General features: G+C 40.9%; 1 protein-coding gene across 10 annotated transcripts in view; it reads left to right on the plus strand.

The window, feature by feature from the left end:
* Positions 1 to 16166, plus strand: part of hdac4 (histone deacetylase 4) — a 330518-nt gene that overhangs the window by 249888 nt on the left and 64464 nt on the right. For all 10 annotated transcript variants that reach the window (XM_078403501.1, XM_078403498.1, XM_078403502.1 and 7 more), the window contains one exon: positions 4483 to 4758. In XM_078403501.1, the coding sequence (XP_078259627.1) occupies positions 4483 to 4758 (276 nt within the window). The remainder of the gene's footprint in view (positions 1 to 4482; positions 4759 to 16166) is intronic.

Genomic DNA, 16166 nt, shown 5'->3' on the forward strand with positions numbered 1-16166 from the left:
AAATGAAGACTAAAGCCATAACCTTCAAATCTCTTCTATAAAACACTGTTCCCTAGCCACCAACTCTATCCACCACCAAGCCTAAGGCTGAACCACACCTTGCAGAACTCTGGCTTCCTATCTGACATGGATGAACAATCGTTGATCTGTTCCACGACCAAAACCCCTATTTCCTGTTTTCTAGCTATTTCCATGACTATATACCTCAGTCCATTTACCCCTGGTACTTAGTGCCTTTGTTTCTTTTAGCTTTGATTTCAAGGATCTCCTGCCCAGTCTTTCATTTTGCAATCACCATCAACTTAAACTCAGCTAAGCCTTTGCTGCTCATTCCCTAACTTGTGAGTTTTCATTCAACTAACACCTGTGCTTGCTGTCTCACACGAGTTATTGGTCAAACAATCTATCAACAAAATAATTTTCATTCTTGTATTTTCACCCACTGTCTTTCACCTCCTTTTGCTCAATGTCCATTTTCTTGCAACCCTGACATCTATGTTGCTCTAATTTTGGCATGATTCATTTTCTTTTGTTCGATCACTGAGTGCCTTGCCATCAACTATGTGGACTCCGGAATTCCGTCCATAAATGTATTGGCTCTTTACTATATACTCTTTTATGAAACTCTTTAAAATTTGTATTCTGGATTGTTTTTATTCATCACCTTAATATTTATGTACCCCTGAAGCATGGAATGTATTATTGTGTTTAAAACCTCTATGTGAATAAGTCGGTGAGAAAAAATTAGGTTGGACACAAGATTCAGAAAGTAGTGTGGAGATGACAAAAAGTACTACTGGTGCATAGGAGGCAAACAGAAAACCAGACATAGCTCAATCCAACAACTCAGATGGATTAGATATAATTATTCAGATAACCCTCAAAAGGGAAAATCTTAAAATTGCCAAATCCCCATGACACATTGTAGTTGAGAATGCTAGCCTTACCATATTATACTGGATAAAAAATTGTTAACTATTAATTAATGGAACAATTTTGAGACTTCAAAGTAATGGTAAAATTTGAAGTCAATTTCTGCATCTTACTATTGGTTAAAAATGACTGTAGGATTTAAAAAAAACCCACAGCAATAAATAACCATTAGAAATTGTGTGACAGCAAATGCACGTAGGGCTAGAGCGTTGTCTTGACAACCAGGCTAATAAACCACATGCATACGCTTTTTTGATGTGGTCAACAGCAGGCATACGCAGAACATTGTGGCCAATTTCCAAAGGAGCAGCACTGACGTCAGAAGGTTATGCAATCTTAGTTTTAATCTATAAACAATGAACAAGTACTGAATTGTCATGCAATTCAGCTAGTATAATGTTTGCAAAGCATGGATTGAACATCTAGAACTATAAACACTTGCATTCTGAAAATAAAACAGGAAACGCAAGAGATACTTAGGTTGTCAGGCAGCATTTGTGAAGAGAGAAATGCTTCAAGCAGAACATTTTCTTTCTCTTTGCACTGATGCTTTTAATCTCTGAAATTAAATGTGTGCTGAATCCTCAATGAAGAAATTCAAAGCCAGCTGCTTTGAATATATTGCTTCTTTTCTATCAAGCTGGCTTCCTGCCTTTCCTATCTGGAATCATTGTAAAAAGCAGATAAATCTAATCCATTAGGTTTTGATCTGAAAAAAAACTGTCCCATAATTAAATATGTATAGCCAAAATGTCAGAACACAAGTGAATAATGTACCATTCCAACATTTTAATCTGTGCATTTTAATACTATTACATGTTCCTAACTAAGTCATTCATAGCACCCAAACTCTTCCAGCAGTTCTTAGTAAATATGCATAGCATGGCTGGTTCATTTTGTCTCAATTTTCTTTCATTTTCAGAGAATCAGGGTTAAAGAATAATTTAATTATATTTTGTTACAAGCATGCCAAACATGTGCCGTGCGTTGCACTTGGGTCACTGTTCCTTTCACCTTTGACTCATGACTTTAAATTGGTTGTGAGTAACATTACAAAAAGTAAGTTTCCTTTAAGTGTCTGTTCTAAGAGATCTTAAAATATGGATGCTCAACCAAGCATGACAGAGTAAAGGAAGAATTATTTTGTTTTTAACTTGATCTGACAGCATTTGGTGCCAAAAATTGGAAATATTCCAACTAATCCAGCCAGGTTAGCCAGACCAAATAACTCGGAAAAAATATGCATGCAAGATGCCAATTTGTACAATCAAACCGACCCAAAGGATATTTCCTCGCTTTAGAAAAGTGATAATAGATCAACTCAAACTCAAAATCCAAGGCTTTGTAATACCAAAATCAAAATTTAGTGATACATATAATCTTTAGTAATAGAAATACTTCTTTACTGCCAACCAGTTTTTTCACTCTTCCTAGATCACAATTTTGTACACAATAAGTTTCTAAACTCTAGGAAATACAGCTCTGGTGTGTGTATTCCCTTTTTTTACTCTTTTTCTTGGAATTAGGGTGTCACTCAGCATTGGTCTATCTCTGTTAACAGCATATTCTTCTAATAGTATGGTGCCCGGAATTGTCATTGAGTTCATTTGAATCTTGCTCCAAGCAGAACTTTGCATAGCAGTGATGAAATACTTAACCTATTATTTTGCAGTTCTGCAGGGGTAAAATCCAGTATTTCATTAAAAAAAAATTCTGTATCTGACCATATTTTAACCTTTATAGATGAAGCATGTGTCTCTTTGGATCTTCCAGTTAAACACAATTTAAATGGCATCAAGTCAAGTCATTTTTGGATTCAAAGTGAATGATAATATTCACTTACATTGAAATCCATTTATTTAATCTATTTAAAAATTTTATCCACCAATCCACATGCCTATAATGCTACCTTTCTTTGTGTTATTAGAAATCTTGGACAATATAAATTTTGATCTTGTATTAGTAGTTCGCAATAAAATGAATAATTATGACCCCAATATTCATTCTTGTGAAGTAGAATTGATTTCAAAATCATATTGGAAATAGAAGATAGACACAAAAAGCTGGAGTAACTCAGCGGGACAGGCAGCATCTCTGGAGAGAAGGAATGGGTGATATTTCGGGTCAAGACCCTTCTTCACGGTGGAAATACTTGCCTGGTATACTTGTGTAGGAAAGAACTGCAGATACTAGTTTAAATTGAAGGTGGACACAAAATGATGGAGTAACTCAGCGGGACAGGCAGCATCTCTGGAGAACGTCACCCATTCCTTCTTTCCAGAGATGCTGCCTGTCCCGCTGAGTTACTCCAACATTTCGTATCTGCCTGTTATATTTGCTTTGTCTCCTGTGAATTCAGGTGATTTTGTTTTTGTAACCATTCATGGCATGACGCATTACTAGAATAGTCAGCATTTAATAATTATTCCTAATCATCCTTGAGACCACAACAGTGAATGAATTGCTGTTGATCATGTTTTTTGTGGGAATTTCCAGCATTTTGATCTAATGATAGAATGACAGAAAGAATGGCATATAGTTTTCAGGTCAGGATATGTGACTGAGGTGGGAGTTCGATAGGAAGATTTCTACCCTCACTGCAGACATGTGCCTTGTAGATGCCTGAGGGGTTTTGGGAGACCCAGAAGACAAATTACTGTAAGACACCACTCTGACCAGAAGAGTGATCATTATTTATACGACTGGTCCAGTTAAATTTCTGGTCAGTGCTGAACCTGAAGATATCAGTGGAGGATTCAGCAATTGTAAAACTATTATATGGCAAGAATAATTGGTTAGACCGTCTTTAGCGATGGAAATATTTTTTGCTCTTTTGCCTAAAAAGATTATCAGGTCTTGTTGCATAATTATTGGCCATAGCAGCTCAGGTCATTGTTTTTGCATTTGTCAGAAGATGTGAGTTTATTCATTTAGTATTGCATATTTCATTTGTTACGCTTAGCTGAATGTTGCATAAATTTTAAAATGTGCAGTTATTGTTATAAATCCTTTCGATATGATGGGATATTTGGATTAGAAAAACAACATTAAAATGTTGGTGTAATCCAGGTTTGTGAGTCAAACAACATCATAAATGTCAATTAATTCTTGGACTATAAATTAAATCTCCTCAGAGTTTGGAGTTTTGAACTTTCATTAAGTATTCTCAGATAAAACATGAGTGTTCCTCAGTTCTTCAAGTTATTATATTCTTTATAAATATTTAAAACTTACTTGTAAGCCTTGAGTTAAAATATCATATGTTGTCAGCTGGAACATCGGAATTATGATATACATTTGTATGTTTCAGATTTACTTTAAGCTTGTACTGACTTGTTGATGAGTGATTTATATGATTATCAAAACAAAACTGCAAATTTATCTATAATTAATTTTTGAGTTGATAATCTAGGAAGGAATTTCTCAATCCTGGGGAAAAAATAATGCTGTTTTATTCAAATCTGATATCTTAAGAGGGATAATAAATACTGTGACAGAAAATAGGGTATGAAGCTAAAGTATGACATCTCCACTGCATATGTTTGACAGCTGATTCCAAAGCCTAGTGAACAACCCAGGCAGCATGAAAGTCACCCCGAAGAAACAGAAGAGGAGCTCCGAGAACATCAAGCCATGCCAGAAGAACAGTATTCCGACAGAGGTATCAACCAAAATGAGTCAGCAACTGTGACCAAAGTGGTACAGGTCAAACAAGAACCAATTGAAAGTGATGAAGAAGATAATCAGCGAGAGCAACAGCAACAGGAACTGGAGCTGGAACAAAGAAAGAGACAGGCTGAACAACAGGAGTTACTCTTCAGACAGGTAATTTAGTGCTTTGACAGTCATAAAACATTTCTAGAGTTATTGTCAATGTTTTGTACAAGTTCAGCTGAGTATAGCAAGTTGTGTAGAAATGAAAGATGAGGGTAATTAAATTATTTTCATGTTATTGGTCAGGGATGTGTGCATAATACTATTCATTTTAATTAAGATCGTCTGTAGGCTTTTTATCGACAATAGACAATAGGCAGGAGTAGGCCAATCGGCCCTTCAAGCCAGCACCGCCATTCACTATGATCATGGCTGATCATCCACAATCAGTACCCCGTTCCTGCCTTCTCCCCATATCCCTTGACTCTGCAATCTTTAAGAGCTCTATCTAACTCTCTCTTGAAAGCATCCAGAGAATCGTCCTCCACTGCTTTCTGAGGCAGAGAATTCCACAGATTCACAACTCTCTGGGTGAAAAAGTTTTTCCTCATCTTCGTTCTAAATGGCCTACCCCTTATTCTTAAACTGCGGCCCCGGGTTCTGCACTCCCCCAACATCGGGAACATGTTTCCTGCCTCTAGTGTGTCCAATCCCTTTATAATCTTACATGTTTCAATAAGATCCCTTCTATCCTTCTAAATTCCAGTGTATACAAGCCCAGTCGCTCCATTCTTTCAACATATGACAGTCCAGCCATCCCGGGAATCAACCTCGTGAACCTACGCTGCACTGTTCTTGCCACCAAAGTGGATAGCCTCACATTTATCCACATTAAACTGCATCTACCATGCATCTGCCCACTCACCCAACCTGTCCAAGTCACCCTGCATCCTCATAGCAACCTCCTCACAGTTCACACTGCCACCCAGCTTTGTGTCATCTGCAAATTTGCTAATGTTACTTTTAATCCCTTCATCTAAATCATTAATGTATATTGTAAATAGCTGCGGTCCCAGCACCGAGCCTTTTGGTACCCCACTAGTCACTGCCTGCCATTCTGAAAGGGACCCATTAATCCCTACTCTTTTTTTCCTGTCTGCCAACCAATTTTCTATCCATGTCAGTACCCTACTCCCAATACCTAATTTTGTGCTCTAATGTTGTCCACTGATCTCCTTTGTGGGACCTTATCAAAGGCTTTCTGAAAATCCAGGTACACTACATCCACTGGCTCTCCCTTGTCCATGTTCCTAGTTACATCCTCAAAAAATTCCAGAAGATTAGTTAAGCATGATTTCCGCTTCATAAATCCATGCTGACTCGGACCGGTCTATAATTCCCTGTTTTCTCTCTCCCTCCTTTCTTAAAAAGTGGGATACCATTAGCTACCCTCCAGTCTACAGGAACTGATCCTGAATCTATAGAATATTGGAAAATGATAACCAATGCGTCCACGATTTCTAGAGTGGGATGCAGACCATCAGGCCCTGGGAATTTATCAGCTTTCAGTCCCAACAGTCTACCCAACACCATTTCCTGCCTAATGTGAATTTCCTTCAGTTTCTCCATCACCCTAGGTCCTCTGGCCACTAGTACATCTGGGAGATTGTTGTGTCTTTCTTAGTGAAGACAGATCCAAAGTACCTGTTCAACTTGTCTGACATTTCGTTGTTCCCCATAATAAATTCACCTGTTTCTGTCTTCAAGGGACCCACATTTGTCTTAACTAATTTTTTCCTCTTCACATACCTAAGAAGCTTTTACTATCCTCCTTTATATTATTGGCTAGCTTACCTTCGTACCTCATCTTTTCTCCCCGTATTGCCTTTTTAGTTATCTTCTGTTGCTCTTTAAAAGCTTCCCAATCCTCTGGCCTCCAACTCATCTTTGCTATGTTATACTTCTCTTTTAATTTTATACTGTCCTTGTCAGCCACAGTTGCCTCTTACTCCCCTTAGAATCTTTCTTCCCCTTTGGAATGAACTGATCCTGCACCTTCTGTATTATTCCCAGAAATACCTGCCATTGTTGTTCCACTGTCATCCCTGCCAGGGTCTCTTTCCAGACAACTTTAGCCAGCTCCTCCCTCATGCCTCAACTGTAATACTGACACTTCAGATTTTCCCTTCTCCCTCTCAAATTGTAGATTAAAACTTATCATATTATGGTCACTACCCCCTAATGCTCCTTTATCTTGAGTTCCCTTTATCAAATCCGGTTCATTACACAACACTAAATCCAAAATTGCCTTTTCCCTGGTAGGCTCCAGTACAATCTGCTCCAACAATCCATCTCAGAGGCACTCCACAAACTCCCTTTCTTGGGGTCCAGTACCAACCTGATTTTCCCAGTCTACCTGAATGTTGAAATCTCCCATAACCACCGTAGCATTTCCTTTGCTGCATGCCAATTTTAATTCTTGATTCAACTTGCACCCTATATCCAGGCTTGTTTGAGGGCCTGTAGATAACTCTCATTAGGGTCTTTTTACTCTAACATTTCCTCAGTTCTATCCATACTGACTCTACATCTCCTGATTCTATGTCACTCCTTACCAACAGAGCTACCCCACCCCCTTTGCCCACCTGTCTGTCTTTTCGATAGGTCGTATACCCCTGAATATTCAGCTCCCAGCCCTGGTCCTCTTGCACCCATGTCTCTGTAATTCCCACAACATCAAACTTGCCAATCTCTAACTGAGCCTCAAGCTCATCCACTTTATTTCTTATACCTAGCGCGTTCATATACAGCATTTTAACTTCGATATTCACCTCCGCTCTCACACTGGTCACTATTGCCCCTGACCTTACTCTCTTATCCCTTCTCGAACTTTCGTTCCCATTAATTCGGGAGTCTTATGTAACTTTTCCTGCACTTACTTCGCCTGTAACTCCATCCTTATCCTCCCAATTTGTCAACACCTCCCCCCTGCTATTTAGTTTAAACGCACACCTGTAGCACTAGCAAACCTGCCTGCCAGAATGTTGGTTCCCCCTCTGCATTTGCTGCATTTGTACTGCATTTTGCAATAATTGGGTCAAAAAAGTGCACGGAATCTGGTACCTATGACATTTGGGAACCGGCTAACTAACTTAGTTTTCTGAATCAATCAGATGGCAGAAACTGTATTTAGAGGTGCAGAATAAAAAAAAACAGTTATAACATATCATTGCACAGTAATATCTGAAACAAGGCAGAGATTATTAAGAAAGGAACAAGGAAAAAATGGAAGAAATGTTTTAATATGTTTAGCGTGAAGTAAAATATGGGATTAGAATGGGACTTTTATATAAAAGTAATTTTCACTATGAGAGACACGGGCAGTAATCAAAGGACAGATCTTCCACTGCTCCAAAATGCTGTCCATCTCCATTATTCCATGTCTTCCAGCTCTTGAAGCTCCCAGCTTGATCTTCCAGTGGGATCTCAGCTGCCAGTGTATCAGCATGGCAGGGCAGTGTTTAGTGGGGTTCGTCCAAATGGCCTGCTGCACTAAAGGTGGCCTTGGCAGCCTCTGATGCCATGTTCCCAGGCTCACTTAGTGTCAGAGATATCACCATTATCGAATGCCTTTCAAATAGTAAAAATCAGGCGTTTTTTCTAAAAGTGGAAATAAATGTAAAGGGTTTTTAACTTTTATTAAAGCAAATAAAGCAAACACCCATTTAACAAAAGTGAAAAGGGCTGCACCTTCTCTTGGCAACTGATATCTCGCATTTATTTGTGTACCTGCGCAGGATATAACTTGGTGCAGGCTCACAATATGGGAAGTCTGCAGCAGCTGTCCAGATGGTTTTCTTTTAGAGGAAACTACCAGCACATCATGCAGACAGTAGGTAGATGGCAAGGTAGAAGACATGGCTGTGGGCTTAAGCACATGTCAGCAGTAGACACTGGGACCTCCAGAGAAATTTGAGAAAGTCCTTATAGTATTGAGGCCTAATATTTATCCCAAAGAGTTAACGCACTTAAAAAATTCAGTGACATGAGTGGATAAGTATTACATTTTCTGACAAATCTAGCTGTGTCACATCTTGCAAGCTTCATCTGTTAGAATGCAAAATCTTTCAGTAATATATATGTATAGTTCAGACACTGCATGGTTAGGTTTACTCTGGCAATGACCTCCGATGAAAGCATTGAAAATTTAGAGCATGTTCCACCCCTCATCCTCATGCCAGTTGAAAATTGCTGCACAACCTAATTCTAGCTAGCTCTAAACACATTATCCCAATAGTGATTTACATAGTGTTGGAATCTCCCTGCTTTTATATTCCATGCCTTAGCTAGTAAAGGATAGCTCCTCCATCTCGTTTTAACCATTTTAGCAGCCTGTCTTACTTTCTTTAAGGATGTGCAGACATATACTCTAAGGTTCACAATGCTCAGCATCCATTGTTTCCTCCCTCATTTTTAAGAATCTGAGATAAATTTAATCCATTAACCCTCCTTGTTATTTCTTCAAAAAATCTGTCACATTAGCCGGATGCAACTTTCCCCTAACACATTCAAACTAACAGTTTGAATAATGATTTGGCTTTTTAAACAAAGTCCTTTGTAATGAATTCCAGTGATGGACCTATCAATGCTACTTTCCTCCTCTTTGATGTGTAGCTCACCAATCCATAAGCAAGACTACTGCAACCAGGGATCATTGAAAAGTCAGGAGGAGATTCCACAATTTCCTTCCATCTTTATTTTAGCCACTTATCATTCATTTCATTCAGGCCTGGTGATCTATCCATTTTCAAAGATGATAAAACCCTTGACATGTTCTCCGTCACCATGTGTATCTTATTCAATGTTTAACACTCCTCTACCTTAAACTATAGCATTTGCATCTTCATCCCATTTTGAAGATAGCATTGAAAGCATTCACTGTACCTTAATTGGTACATGTGACCATAAATTGACCTTGAATCTTGAAGATGATTTGCTTCTTTCATCTCCACACTTTTTCATTATTAAAACCCCTCATCTTTCCCTAGTTGGCTTGTTCCTTGTCTTATAAAATATGTTTGTATTTTTCTTGATGTTGTTTGCCAGATTCCTTTTTAAACACTCCCTCTTTTCTTTCCTAATTTCCTTTCTCAATTTGATGCCTATGCCTTCAGCTCCATTAAGCACAGCCACTGGAACTAGGTTTGGCAAATCTATCCTCTTGAATTGCACGGACTAATGTCCATGTCCCTGTAGCTGTTCATAGTCTATTTTTGCTCAATCACTTCTCAGTCTAGTAAAATTTTCCTTATTCAGTTTAGTACCTTTCAGCTTTTTGATTGTTGTCCTTTTCTATTGCTATGCTAAATTATGATCACTATCACACAAAAAAGCTTCCATCTCGATGCTCATTTTATGTCCAGTTTCATTGAATAAAATTAAGTCCAGAATTGCATTCCGTCTTGTTTTGGATAGGTATCATTAGGTTCAGCCAGACTCCTTTTTAGCCCATTTTCCTATCTTTCCATGGTCTGGATACTGTCTCTATTTTTCTGTTTTACTCTCCTGAATTATTTGCTCAGTTTCTCATTCCCCTGCCAATGCTAGCTTAAAATCTGCTCAAGAGCATGAGCATGAGCATGAAGATATTTGTTCCTGGTCTGCTCGGAATACCATCCAAATGAGCTTCATAGTTCTCATAACCGGACTTCAAGAATCTGAAGTCCTTTCTCCTGTGTCATCTCTCCAGTCCCGCATACATCTGTATCATCCTCCTATTTCTGTTCTACCTCCAGCTGTTTGTTGCATCAGGAGTAATCTGGACATTACAGTGCAGCCTCACTCTAAAACCCCTTGTTAAGTCATTGTTTTGGATATACTGCAAATTCCCCAAAATAAAAATTAGGTGAATGTTAATTTCACTGATAACATGGGTTACAAATAACATGGGTATTAAAGTTGTCACCTGACACCTGTGTTCCACCGAGGTCGTACAGTATTATTTAAAAAAATCATTTCATAACCTCTTCTCCAATGGCTTTAAATCATCCTGCAATTTTTTTTCCACACATCACCAATACCAATGTGAAGATTGCCTCTGGTTGTTCACACCTTCTACAAACTGTTCTGCAGCTGCTCAGTGATATCTTTGATTTTGTCACCAAGGCAGGTAACATACCATTCTGAAATCTTACCTGTGATCTTAGAAACATCTCTGTGCTGCCTCTAGTGACTTTTCTTCTCCTTCTTTATATAGTTGAGCCACTTGCAGTGTTGTAGTTTTGATCTGCCTGCACTCCCAAGGGAGTGAATACTGGCAAAGGAACAAGATATCTGTCCGGTCTTTTGTAGACTGGTTGGAAGTTGTCCAGTTTCTCAGTCTATGCTTACTTGAGCCTGTCAGCCTCATGAGTAGACCACAGTACCAACTGAACTTGCTCGATCTTAACAACCTAGACTTTAAATTGTTTTATCTGATGACACTCTGTACATGGCTTTCCGGGACACTGGAAACACCCAAGAGTTTTCACGGTGCAAGATGTACGTTTCATGGGTGTGAGCTACTCGATCTGAGTGTTGTGTTTAATTGGACATATGCACTGTTGTTATCGATTTATTCTTCAATGATGGTGAGCACAGTGATCCTTATCATCCCTCCAACTACTATTGTTCTACCCCAAACGTTATCTGTCCATTCCTTCCACAGATAGTGCCTGACCCGCTGAATTCCTCCAGCTGTTTGATTTTTGCTCAAGATTCTAGCATCTGCAGCTGCCTGTCTTCAGATGATCACACACTATTAACTCTGCCAGATCCCATAACTTTTCCAGTTAGGGATGTTGTGCTTTCTTCCATTTGTGGCTGTGAGTTAAAATTGACCCTTTAATTTTAATTGGTAATTCATAGTTTTATCACAAATGCAAAAATACAAACAACAAATCCCATTTTAGCAATGGACCTGTCTGGTTTATTTTACTGCTGCCTGCTGCACTTTTCTAATTGTAAATCTCACAGCTATAGAACTCCCTTGAGTGCAATCAGCTGTGAAATATATTTCGCACTTGTATTCAAAAGAATAAATAGGCACTCTGGACCATGAATTGTGTGTGGTCTGTGCCAAAGATAAACACATCTTGGCTTCATGTGTTTATTCAATTCAGCTGGCTTTGTGGATTGGCTGTGATCCACATAAACAGAACTGGTGATGAAAGGATTGGGCCCAGGTTCATTGAATACTTGACTACAGACTTTGACCAAAATTTACAAGTATCCTAGGCAGGTTGATATCTAGCAATCTAGTTCTGTGGAGCACAGGTAGGATTGTTGAGGTTGTGATAAAAATATTTGTGGCTAGACGTCCTCAATCCAAATAGTGATAATCTGTTCCTATCATATTTTGACTATTCGTGCATAACAAAAAGCATAAATACAATTTATTGGACGCAAATGGCTTTATATAACAAATCTTACCCTTTTTATAGGCCCTCTGCACATTTGCTTGAGGCATTGCATTTTGAATGATTTCTGTTACTTTGCAGCTCCTAGCTCTGGAACTGACACAATGGCACAGCAGGTTGTACTGCTGCCTCATCGATGTTGCAACTGGAGATTGATCCTGACTTCTGGTAATGAGGTCATAGAGTTTGCACGCTCTCCCTGAAGCCATGTAGGTTTCTTGTAAGAGCTCCAGTTTCCTCCCACTTCCCAAACTCACGCTGGGTGGATACTATAATACCCTTGGGGAGTGGACAGGAGAATTGGTAGAGAGTTGATGAATATAGAATCATGGAACTATACAAAATGCAAACAGGCCCTTCGGCCCAGCACATCCAAGCTGACCATGTTGCTTAACCGAGCTTGTCCCACTTGCCTGCACCTGGTTACCATCCCTCCAAATCTTGCCTATCCAAGTGAGTAGCTCATTCCACATATGCACCATTCTCTGTGTGAAAACGGTGCCCCTCAGATTCTATTTAAATCTGTCCCCTCTCCGTAAACCTATGCCCTCTAGTTTTAGACTCTCCTAATCTGGAGAAAAGACTGTGAACATTCATCTTATCTGTGTGGTTTATGATTTTTTTAACCTCTATTAGGCCACCCCTTGGCCTCCCACACTCCTGGGGGGAAAGAGACCCAGCCTATTCAACCTCTCCTTAAAACACAAGCCCTCTTGACCCTTAATATCCTCATGAGTCTTTTTTGCACCCTTTCCACCCTTATCATTGTGTAAAGGGCAATTGATCTTATGGCCCGTTACACAGCAAAACTACAAGAACTTCTATTGTAGTTTTGCTTATATTGCACGTATTAGTTAAATTGATTAATTTGATATTTTAAAATAGTGTCACTCATGTGCAAAGCCATGCATCAGACAGGAAAGCTGTATACCCCATGTACATAGGCTTCCCTGAATACCTACTAGCCCCATGTATAATACTTACTGGACTCTGAGTAAGTTTGTCTTCAATAGCCAGTATCAGTGTAGGTATAATTAAGGACTGGAATGTTATTGTAGTGTGTTGAGACCACCAGAAATTGTTCCTCACGTGGAACTGCAGAGTGTTCTTCGTTCTGAGTTCCAGCTCCCAGTTCTGTTTTGCCACATTCCTTGCTTTGATCCAGGCTCTTCACTGAATTCAAAAGGATGGTGTAATAGCAGCAGAGTCAGGCCTTTTGGTAAGTTAATGGCTGATCTATCTTCATGCCATTTTCCAGCAATGTCCCCACAACCTTTGATTTCTTCGTAGCCCAGAAATCTGACTATCTGTACTAAGTCTACACAGAGATTGCACTTCGATGGCTTCTGGAGTAGACAATTCCACAGATTCACCACATTTTCTCTAGTGCCTCTAATTCGAGACCTCTCAGCAAGGGGAAACATTTACCCCATATTTAGTGTATGGCGCCCTTTAAGAATTTTGTGTGTCTCAATGTGATCTCTTAATCTTCCAGCCTCTGGAGAATATAGCCCCAGTCTACTCAGTCTCTCCTTGAATGGCAAATCTGTCACCCATGAAAGTTGTGTTATGAAAGAAAAAGATTTGTCTCACCAACATTTTTAATAGGTGATGTCTTATTCTTTATTCCTTAATGCTAGATTCTCCCACCAGAGGAAATTTCCTCTCCACATTCATCCAACCAGAAATATACAGCCCCTCAAGCACTTGTATATTTCAGTTGTTGTATCTCACTCTACTAAACTTCAGCAGAAACAAACCTAACCTCATAAGACAACCTGTCTTTTATCTGATAGCAGTAATATAATCTATTCTACGCATTGTTAAATAATCTCCTCTACAACTAAATCATAACCATCAGCTGCATAACAGGTTTACAGGCTTGTTAGCAAGTACGAATTCCATTGTTCCGTTTTCAGTACAATTAAATACTCTTGACTCTCTCGACTCTTTTACACTCATAAAAACATAATAAAAACAATAGTATACTGTTAGCTTTCCTAATTATGGCATACTAGGTATATTGTAAGTCAAACACACAAACACCCAGATTGCTCTGCATCTTAGAATTTTGCAATCTCTCACCATTTAAATAATTTGTTTTTTATTTTCCCAACCAATCTCACATTTTCCCAACCAGTCTCACAGTTTTTTTTCGCCACTCCATTAACCTAATTCTGTACCTTCCTTGTGGCTTTTTCACAATTTATTTCTCCTAAGTGGATCGCCTCACATTTTTCTGAATTACACCTCATCTTAGTGCCCTATTACAATTATCTTAATAGATTCCAGTATTTTTCTTTCTACTGATGTCACATCAACTGGTCTATAATTCTGTCTTTTCTTCCCTTTCCTTCCTTCCTAAAGTAGGCTAACATTTACTAAAATCCATCTGAGAGAACCACTCTAGTATTGATGGAACTTTGGGAGATGATCCACAGTCTCTTGTCAATTCCTTTAGTATCCTAGCTAGGATATGGGTCATCAAGTCCTGGAGATTTATGGCCTTTCATTCCCACCTCTCCTATAAAAAATGTTCAACTACGTTGATTTCTTTCAGCTACCCATTCATTGTAGACCTGTAATGCTCTGCTGTTTCCATGACATTCTCTGTGGCTTCTACCGGAAAAAATGGGTGTAAAATATTGATTTAATTTCTCTGCCATTTCTTTTGTCTCGGTCTGTAAGGGATACACATGAACTTAAGCCGATCTTTTCCTTTGTATATATCTTACAGAGGATTCTACGGCCTGTCCTTGTTTCTTGATGGACTACTTTAATATTCTCCTTCCCCCTTCCTCATCAATTCCTTGATTCTTTGCTGAATTCTGAAATCTTCCCAAGTCTCACTTTTTTAGGACAATGTTGTTGGACTTTTCCTTTAATCTAATGCTGTAGTGGCCTGGCGGAGGCCAGAGAAAGGCAAGACGCCAGGCAGTGTTTTGTGAGATTCTTTATTAGGCTGTGAGCTCCTGCCCACAGCGTAGTTCTCCTAGGGAATAGCTACGCCTTCCCTTGGTCTGGCTTTTAACCCCTCTCCCTGTCCGTCACGTAACGAGGGGGCTGACCCAAGGAGTGGCCCGATCCGCCACAGGACCCCCCCCAAGAACCGGAGGTACAAAACGGACAGGAGGGCGCACGAGGCGACCAGCCCGGGTGCGCACCATGACCGGCGCAGGGACCGGCGGCTGACAAACAGGTGGAGGGGTCGAAACAGAGACCGTAGGGGGTAGCTTGGATGGGGGGCGACCGCGCGGGCGGGGCTGCGCAACCAGCACCGGCCGATCAATGTCCACGTGTGCCGGCTTCAGCCGTGCGACCGAAACAGTCTCTCTGCGGCCCCCCATGTCCAGAACGAATGTGGCCGAGCCGTGTTGCAGGACCCGGAAGGGGCCCTCGTACGGCCGCTGGAGAAGTGATCGGTGTGCGTCCCTGCGCAGGAATACAAACTGGCAGTCCTCCAGAGCGGCAGGGACGTGTGGCTGGAATGTCCCATGACGTGACGTGGGCACAGGTGCCAGCCTGCCCACCGTCTGCCGAAGACGTTGCAGGGCGTCAGACGGCTGCTCCACTCGACCCTGGGCTGGTGGGATGAACTCCCCGGGAACCGTCAAGGGGGCCCCGTACACCAACTCGGCGGAGGAGGAGGCCAAGTCCTCCTTGGGTGCGGTGCGGATCCCCAGCAACACCCACGGCAGGGCGTCCACCCAGTCTGGGCCCGTGAGCCGAGCCTTCAGGGCAGCTTTCAGCTGGCGGTGAAAGCGTTCCACCAACCCGTTCGACTGTGGATGGTACGCCGTAGTGTGGTGTAGGCTGACACCCAAGAGTCTTGCCATGGCCGACCACAGTTCCGAAGTGAACTGTGGCCCCCGGTCGGATGTAATGTCCAGTGGCACCCCGAACCGGGCGATCCAGTGCGCCGCCAAGGCCCGCGCGCAGGTGGCCGTCGAGGTGTCTGCCAGCGGAATGGCCTCCGGCCACCGCGTGAAGCGATCTACCACCGTGAAGAGGTGGGTCATGCCCCGGGACGGCGGCAGGGGCCCCACGATGTCCACATGAATGTGGTCGAAGCGCTGCCGAGGGACACGAAACTCTTGCAGAGGCGCACGCACGTGTCGCTGG

Source organism: Rhinoraja longicauda, chromosome 8 (assembly GCF_053455715.1).
Source record: "Rhinoraja longicauda isolate Sanriku21f chromosome 8, sRhiLon1.1, whole genome shotgun sequence".
Classification (NCBI taxonomy): Eukaryota; Metazoa; Chordata; class Chondrichthyes; order Rajiformes; family Arhynchobatidae; genus Rhinoraja; species Rhinoraja longicauda.